Source organism: Elephantulus edwardii, unplaced genomic scaffold (assembly GCF_000299155.1).
Source record: "Elephantulus edwardii isolate Elephantulus edwardi_28Jun2011 unplaced genomic scaffold, EleEdw1.0 scaffold00008, whole genome shotgun sequence".
Classification (NCBI taxonomy): Eukaryota; Metazoa; Chordata; class Mammalia; order Macroscelidea; family Macroscelididae; genus Elephantulus; species Elephantulus edwardii.
Window position 1 is genome coordinate 35952680 of NW_006399758.1, and position 9752 is coordinate 35962431.

The 9752-nt window shown below is 36.8% G+C and overlaps 1 protein-coding gene and 1 pseudogene across 1 annotated transcript in view; both read right to left on the bottom strand.

Moving 5' to 3' along the window:
* Positions 1-9752, bottom strand: part of MMP16 (matrix metallopeptidase 16 (membrane-inserted)) — a 380069-nt gene that overhangs the window by 170731 nt on the left and 199586 nt on the right. The window contains exon 3 of the mRNA XM_006880517.1: positions 5251-5373. Within this exon, the coding sequence (XP_006880579.1) occupies positions 5251-5373 (123 nt within the window). The remainder of the gene's footprint in view (positions 1-5250; positions 5374-9752) is intronic.
* Positions 8681-9112, bottom strand: LOC102844127 (annotated as a pseudogene).

Here is a 9752-nt window from a genome sequence, read left to right on the forward strand (position 1 = left end):
ATTTTGTCATTTATATATCTACATTTTGTCAGCTAAATAGTGAACAATGCTTATATACACCAGGTACTTCTCAAAACCTTTTATATATTAACTTTATAAAACGTAATAGCCTTTGGTCTCTTCCCTCACTCCGAAATCTTGTTAGAAGACTTGCAGCAATTCCTGTTGTCTGTTAACCTAAAGAACTAGAAATGTTATGTGGAATTTACTAACATTTGCTATGTTACAAGCGTTGAGCTAAATTTCCTTTTCTCAGTCTTTCACTTAACTTCTTGGCAAATGTTAGAAAGCAAGTAATATTACAGTATTTGTTTTACGCAGAGGAAAATTGAGAGGCATTTTTAAAAACTTAATCCTGATTTATAGGTAGTAAATAAGAGAAACACGATTAAAACTGAAGTCTTAACTGTGATTTTTACCAATTTTAACTGCAGCCTTCAATATGGATTGAAGTTCAACATCAAGAAAACAAATATTCTCACCACTGGGACAACTGATAAACCTTAAATGATAAACCTTACATAGATTTAGATTGTTAACAGTTTCAATTTGCTTGGGTCCACAATCAACACTTCCAGCACAAGTAACCAGGAAAACAGATTAATTGCATTGGGAAAATTTACTGTCAGGGACCTCTCCAGAGTACTGAAGAGCAATGATGTCAGTCTAGAGACTAAGGTGTGACCAATCCAGGTCATGATCTTCACAATTTCTTACTATGCATCAGAGAGCTGGACAATGACGAAGGATAATAAAGAAGAATTGATGCCATTGAGTTGTGGTGCTAGAAAAGAGTATTGAATGTACCATCTTGTGCTAAGAGAACAAACAGGTTTGTCATGAAGACAGTGAAACCAGGCTGCTCCTGGGAGGCAAAGATTTTGATGCTTCATCTGGCATACTTTGGGCATGTTGCAAGGAGGTACCAGTCCTTGGAGAAGGGCATCATGCTTGGGAGAGTGGAGGGACAGTGCAAGAGAGGAAAAACCTTGATGAGATGGATTGATTCAGTACCTGAGGTTTTAGGGGCGGGTATGTCAGAGACAATGAAATTGGGTCTGGATAGAGCAGAGTTCAGAGCTGATATACATAGGGTTGCTATGAGTTGGAGTTAACTCAATGGCACATAGCAACAACAGGGTGACACATCTTATTATCTAAATACAGAAGATTGATATAACCATAAGTGTTATGGACAAAGCAAAAATACCATTATAATACATTTTATTTTATCTAGAATACAATGACTCTTAAGCCTTTTTTTATTTTTAAAAGCAAAGCATGTAATCAGCAGACTACAGGGACAATAAATTTATATAGATTATAAAAATGAAACACCCGAGATGAAATCAGGTAAATATCAGTATGCAAAGTTGTCTTAAGTTTTATAGTTCTACGACTGGATTTACCTAAAAATAAGCTGTGGGCAGGAAGTGTTGTTTAGAATCAACAGGCCTGGTGGAGGGCCTTGGTGTTTAAAATTTGATTGGTCCCTAAGTCTTCAGTTTGGAGGCTGATGTGTGAAGTGGTTGGATTCTGGAAGGTGGGATGTTTTGTGCTGGTTGAGGGTCAGGTGTGGACTGTTTGGTTGATTTTTATTTCTTTCACAATTGTGTGTAAGCTGATTAACTGGCTGGATTTAGCTAACAACGAGCTGTGAATGGAAACTCTCTTGTTCTGAGTCAACCAGGTGGAGGGCCTAGTGTTCATTGTGTTGGGACTAACATTCTTCCAAGTGGTACAGCATTGGTCTGTCAATTTGCTTTACTGAGATAACTTGGGGTTGCTGTGAAGCTGAATACTGTACCATTAGTGTGTCAAATACCATAGGGATTATCCATGGTGCACTGTGTTTGGTGGAGCGCTCAGATTAAGACAGGCTTGAAAGCAGAAGTAGCATCTACTTCCTAAACAACATGCCTCTGGAAACTCTAAGAACTTAGAGAAACAACAATAATTATAGAACAGGGTTCAGACCTTTTGTTCATAGGGTCGTTATGAGTCATATTTGACTCAACAGCACTTAACAACAACTACAACATGGTGGAAAAGAATAATTCACCCACTTACAATGTACTAGCTTTTAACAACAGCATGGATTTGTTGTTAGATGGTTTTAAGGTGACTCTAGCCCATAGCAACACTATGTCTAGACCAAATCCTACCAGATCCTATGTCATTCTCAGTCTTCTGTGTTCAATCCCATAGTTGCAGTTGGTGTATCAATGAAGATTGTCCTCTCTTCGACGGCTTTCTACTCTTTCTCCAGGGACTGGCCCCTCTTAACAACATGCCTAAAGCATGTATGTTAAGCATCTTTGTTTCTAAGGAGCACTCTGGCTGTCCCTTTTCCAGAACAGATTTGTGTGTTCTTGCAGTAGTCCCTGGTATAGTCAATACCTTTTGCCAAAACCACACTTGAAAGGCATCGATCAAGAGGCATCTTCAATCTTTTTAATTCATTGTATATAAGAAACAACTGAAAATATCATGACTTGATTCAAGTACACCTTACTCTTTAAAATAACATTGTCTTTAGTTATTTAAAGAAATCCTTGGCAGCAAATCTGCTCAATGCAATAACACACCATTTGATATACTGATGGTTATTTCTATTTGAGTTGACCATGTATCCAAGTAAAATCAAATTCTTCATCTTCAATGGTTATTTTATCATGATATTGACTATCTCAGTTATGAGAACTTTTGTTTGCTTTATTTTATAGTATATTCTGTATTGAGTTTCATCAGTAAGTGCATCACATCTTCATTTTATGTAAGTAAGGCTGTTTCATCTGCATAATCATCTGATTAAGTTCTTTATGTGGCATGCTTTGGACACATTATCTGGGGGGGGGGGGAGGACAAAACCCTGAAGAAGATCTTAATAAATAAAGTAGTGCATCAGTGAAGTAGAAGACAACCCAAAAAAGTCAGATTGAAATAGAAGTACAACAACATGCTAAAATATGGCAATGATTCTAAGGATGACATTGGAGCTGGTAGTGTTTCGTTTTCTTGTACAAAGAGTTAGGGGCTAGAAACACCTTGGTGATAACTAACAGCAGCAAAAATAATAGGCAGTGTAAACTGTTTATGCTAACAGTTAATCTAAAGATTGGCAGTTGCAACTCACCTAGGCACACAGAAGAAAATGCCTGATGGTGAACTTTCCTAAAGTTTGCAATAAAAAAACCAAACAAACCCTAAAGAGCTTTTACCTCTATATCATACAGGGTCAGCATGAGTCAGAATTCACACACAGGCAAAATCAACAACTGTACTTTTCTCACTTCTTCTTTGCAATTATAATTTCCATTAATCCTTCTATCCTAACTCTTTCTACCTTCTGGGTTTTATTTTTGGGTCAAAGCTGTTCTTTTGATCTTTTATGGCTAGTTTTCATATCAAAATGCCACGATAGCCCTTAGTCATCCTTTGAATGTGAAACGAAACACCTCAGTAGCTCAATTTTGACATAAAAGTGGTCCATAAAGTGGCAACTGAAGTGTTTTGTTTCACATTAGAAGGTATTCATTTTACTGTTTTTATCTTTTTGTCAGTGATGCAAGTAGGTCTTCCTTTATTGTTTAAAGGCCATAGTTTCACAGGTTCCACCAGATACTAAATATTTGGCCTTTATAATGTTTTTGAGTCTGTTCCCCATTTTTCTCCACTTTGTGCATGACTCCGCCTTTTAGAGTGTCAGCAGTGGTATCCAGGCACCATCTAGTTCTTCTGGTCTCATTTTTATAGTCATGCCAAAAAAAGAAAACTGGAAAGGATTACATTATATACATTATGTGAATTGACAGAGATGGTTCCTGGCATTCTTCTAGTAGGTTATCAGTAGCCTTCTTCTTCTCTGTGCCTTGCTTTAAATAGTTCTTCTTATCTTCTAGTGAAATTCAAGGTCACCTCTTTAGGGAGACCTTCCTTCTTTTTTCACTGGGGATTTGAGGGATCCCTGGTGTTCATTTCTATCACATGTTCTCCGTTCATTTTCATAAATGGCATCATGTATACGATTATTCTCACTTTCCACACAACTATAAATCCATTGAGAAGACAAAACATTTCCATATGCAATTTACTGTTATATCCCTGACATCTAGCTCTGTTCTTTGTTCATAGGTGTAGTCAATAAATGTCGTTAAGTGTCATTGAGTCACAGGCGACTCATAGCAATCCTATGAACAAAAGTCCTGGACACCCCCTGTATAACTTTTGTCCTTTCTCCAGCTTCATAGGGTTTCCTGAGGCAAGCTAGTGTGGAAGTGGATGCCACTCCTGCTTCCAAGCTTGTTTTAATCGGGGAGCTCCAGCAAACACTGTCCACCATAGGTAACTATTCTCACATTTGACTCATCAGTCTTATAGTGTTTGGCTTCACAGCAACCATGAGTTACCTCTGTCACCAAGTGGACATATCAGGGTCACAGGACCTAGAAGAATGTTTCACCAAAAACAAACCTTGGGCCAGATAGGATTTTAAACTAGGGTCTGCAGCAGGCTCCGCAGGCTCGACCCCACCCTTACTTACTCTTACCCTAAGGGTCAGGGCCACCCATCTGCTTTTGAAGGCCGAAAAGGGCAGTAACACACAATGCGAAAGGCCCCGGAAACTTCCCTTGCCTGACTGCCACCAAGAGGAGCCTCCATGGAGACGCCAGCCCAGCCCACCCGCTTAGCTGGCTGACCAGTCAGTAAATAGTAGGGAAAAAATAATTTCATAAATATAAACACTTCTATGAACACATCCTATCCTATATGCATCTTTAACTTGAAAATGAAACAATAATAAAGGAAGACCTTCTTGTATCACTGCCAAAAAAGAGAAAAACGTAAATTAGGTAGACTGAAACTGTAGTTAATAAATACATACAAAGACAGTTTCTCTAAATGGAAGTAATTTTATTACTATTGTATGATAAAATTGCTTAAGAAATACTTGTCAAATAATATAATATGTCAAAATATGTATATTTAATTGCAAAGGTCCTCAAAATATTGGAGGAAATGAGAAAATCAGTTTTACAAAAACAAAAAAAATCTCAAAGAACTTTTACAAATTCCGTAAAGGAAGAATTCATTCTCTTCTCAATTGTAGACTTTTAAGTGGCTTAAATTAGCATTATGCCATTCGTTTTTAACAAGCAGCCAGTGTTCAGAGGACACCCATCAAAATGTGAAAATTAGTATTGGTGACATTAGAAGGAAGGAAAATACATCACTAGAAAATGGTTCTACCTGTAAGTGATGTGTTTGTGCTGCCATTTCTGTCCTGTTAATGCATATCGCTTCCGACGAATATTAAATTTTGAACTACCTCTTGTCTGGTCAGGCACGCCACATCGAGGCTTCTTCATCCAGCTGCAAAAGGTAAATAATTTTCAGTTATTTACCAGTAATAATAATCAGTAATTTAAAAAATAAGCAATAATACATTCATTTTAGACTATCATGATCAAAACAGGAAACAAAAAGGGGGGAAATTTTAAATATATGTCTCCTCCTGAATGACCCAGAATCCCTAGTTTACTATATAGAGTCATTAGAGAATTAGAATCATTAGATATTTTTTAATCTGTTGAATAATTTTCAGCTAATAGCCGACTGAAGAATTACAAAGCTTAAAATTAGAATCTGTCAGTAAAATACATGACCTGGGATAAGTTAGCAGTCTGTCTCATTGGTAAATTGAAACTTTGTAACTGACAATGAATAAAGTCTACTCTTGTTAATAAGTTACATGTTATTAATAAGGTATATAAGTGATAAGAATAAGGAGTTCTAGTTACATAGTGCATCATGTGGCAGACTGAAAACCAAGATGCCAGAAATTAGAATCATTAACTACTCTGACAGAGAAAACTGGACAATCTCTTCCCTTAAAGACTTAAAGCCTTGAAATCAGAGGGTGGGTGCTAAGAATATGACGTGACAGCAAAGGATTTAAAGTCTAGTATAGCTTTGTTGGTTGCTGTTATGCATGTTGACTTCAAGCAACTCATAGATAAATGATCTTCCAGTGGGTTTCAGAAGCAGTAAATAGCCTGGGAGGATACCGCTCATCCTTCTCCCATGGAGCAGCTGGTGGTTTCATACTCCATTACGTTGAGTTGGTAACTTAACTCTTTAACACTAAGTCACTAGCATTCTCTATAACTTTAACGTATGGTAAATACTTTATTCTATTCAATGAACTTAAATTCTAAAAATCAAAGGAGACAAAATTACCTTGGAACTTATACAAACACCAATTTTTTCAAATGTAGTTTGCATATTGTTGTTGTTGTTATGTGCCGTCGAGTCGCTTGCGACTCATAGCGACCCTATGTACAACAGCCCTAAACTCCGCTCTGTCCTGTGCCAATCGCACTGTCTCTGACACTCCCATCCCAATTATCCCAGTCACTGAAATAGTTTGCATATGACCACATTTATTGTATTTCTACTTTGATCATAACTTCATCTGCCAAGAAGTAATTATTGCCTGGCGAAATTAAATAATTTTAAAATGCAGTGACGAAGATATTTTTTATAATGTAAAATTTAGCATCACAAAATTGCCTTTAATATGTAAATAAACATTAAAACACACTGCTGTTCTGTGAATGCGACTCCTGGCCAACATGTAACCCATGAGGCCACCAGGGCTCCTTTATAGGTAATACCAGCAAAATGAAATGTTTTTTTCAAGTTATTAATTTTCAGTAGATAGATCTTTGTGTGTAACTTTTTCTATAACTTTTCCCTGGAGGGTCTGAACTGACCTTTGCAATATTCATGTTTTCTATGTATACTTACATCCTTTCTGAGGATAGAGATGTTTATGATTTTGAGTAGTTTTTCATTACTACCTCATAAAGCAGATTTACTGTTTTTTAACCCCTTTATCGTAACAGTTTCAAAGCTAATACAGGAAATTCATGGTGCAATATGAATCAGAAAGCAGAAAAGAGAGAAAAAAGTCAATATATTTTGCATTTCACCAACTACTTAGTATCTTATATTCCTTTTAAATAAAAAAGTCTTGAGCATAGAAAATAATTATATAAAGATGATAATTTATATATTATATTTGAGAAATCTTCATCTTACTTGGATATACAATCAATACACTTGATACAAGCAGTCAGGAGATCAGGTGATATATTACACTGGGAAAGTCTGTAGTCAGGGACCACATCAAATTACTGAGGAGTAATGATGTCGGTTTGAGAGCTAAGGCACACCTAGTTCAGGCAATGGTCTTTTCAGGCACTGACTGTGCATCTAAGAGGTGGACAATGAATAAGGATGGCAGAATAAAAACGGATTCCTTTCTATTGTGGTGCTGGAGAAGAGTACTGAATATCCCATAGGCTACCAAAGGAACAAACAGATATGACTTGAACGAGGTGCAGCCAGAATGCTTCTTGAAGGCAAGAATGGTGAAGCTTTACTTCACATACTTTGAACATGTTCTTAGAAAGGGATAGCATGCTTGGAAAAGTAGAGAATCAGTGAAAGATAGGAAGAACTTCAACCAGACAGACATATGTAATAACTGCAGCAAAGTACTCAAGTGTGCCAGAAATGATCAGGGCAGCACAGAACATGACAGGATTCAGATCTGTTGTTCATAGGATCATATAAGTCATATTTGATAGCACCTAAAAACATTAACACCACTACCACCTTGAACAAGAAGCTAATATTTTATGATTGTGAGACTAGAATAGAGACAGCAGCAGTGAGAATTTGGGTTTCACGAAACAATGAAACAATTCTTTTTAATTCCTTAGGGTGAAAGTTTTCCAACGAAAACTAGAAGTCTCTGCTTCCTCCTCCCACCATGTTCTCCTCCCAGAGATAAGGTAGAGACTGTAGTTATTAGACTTAATAGTGAGATTTAACAAACCCTGTCAAAGTTTTAAGTGTTTTCTAGGATTATTACACAGTAGCATCCTTTCATTTTATTTTCATGCCTTTAAACTTGCTATTCTATAGGTGCTGACTCCAAGATTCTTTTTTTCTCCAAGGACTGCTCTCTTGAATCCACAGCAACATGCTCAGAGTCAGTTTCAGTATCCGTGCTTCTAAGCAGCATTTTCTCCAAGACAGACATGTTTGTTCTTTTGGAGTCAGGTTGGAGGTTTGGAGAAAGAAAGAATGACCTTTAACATGATGGATTGACACAGTGATTCTAACAATGGGCTACAACATAATAAATATCATGAGTATGGCACAGAACACAGGGCATAGTCCAGATCTGTTCTTCACAAGGTTGTTATGAGTCCTGGTTGACCTGATGACACATAACAAAAACAATTACACCAAGGATGCTACTAGGACCTCCTGAATTGGAATTTCTAAAGTTGAGACTAAAACAATGATGATATAGTACAGCATGCATTTTGAGCGGCTTCCAACAATGCTTCACCATTATTCACAGAGTTTTGTTTTTTTAACAGAAAATTATTTTAATAGTTATAAAACTTCTGTACAGAATCAATATAAATGAGGAATTGAGATCTTCATAATTATCAGAATTATTATTTGTATTTGAAGTCTTGGCTACTTGGGGCTGAAATCAACAAAAGGTCTTGGACTGTATGCTCAAAAATCACCCTAGGATGTCTGTCATGCTTAACTCATGTGCAGTGGTCCAGGCCTTTTAAAAAATATATCTCTGTTATTCAGTATTTGGAGACTTGAAGTGAATTCAGCACGCTTCGTTAAATACTTTCCAGTTCCTGTCATTTACTACATCTTCAATATTCAGTTCCGAATGCATCCATTTCAACTTTGTGTTTTCTTTTCTCAGTTACTTTAATAAAGTTAAATTGTCCAAAATCTTTTCTCTCTCTTTTTAGAAGTTTTTTACCCTGCCAAATTCTGTGCTATTCAATCTTTTATGACTTTCCCTACTGGAATGGGCTGTGATCAAAGACTTAAAAAGTTGTTTACAGGTTTGGCTGGCATCAATTTTCCCTGCTAAGAAAGCTGTTGGGCCCGTTCTGTTTAACTCATGTACTATTCTGTCATCAGTCATCCTCATCATCTTGAGAAATTCTTGGAACTTGGAGAACTCCTCACACATCACACTGCCACTGGATGTCACCATATAGAAAAGTCTCATAGGGGTTTACTGATGGCCTGGTATTTCAGAAGTGAACGTCTAGTCCTGCTTCTTAGACTGTCTTAGTCTGGAAGTTCTGTTTAAACCTGTCCACCACAGGAGACCCTGCTGATATCTGGAATACCTGTGACAAAGCATCCGGGAAAACATCATGTAAGTCACCACAAGAGTGGTTATATGAGTATATTTTCTAATCATCCACTTTAATCATCCAGAAATTTCAGAGACAAAGACTGTATGTAGTAATTTGAATTAAACACCCTAAAAGTATTTGAAAGTAGTAATGTAAATTTTCATTTTAATTCATGCATATATTGGCAGCTGTGAAAGTATCTTTGTAAAATATGTGCGTCATCCTAAATACAGGCCTTAAAATAGTATTTAACTAGTCTTAGGAGCCCTGGTGGTGTAAAGCCTACATCTTTACTTGCTAACTTAAGTCTGAACCCACTAGTCACTCTGTAGGAGAAATATTTCCTGAATTACTTCAGTAATATTCTTGCCAAGAAAATCCCATGAGGTACTTCTGCAGTCACCCGAGAATCAAGTGCTGGGCATCTACAACTATTTAACTCCTCCGTTAAAAGGAACGTTCCTGCTGTATTCTCTACATATTTGTTAGATT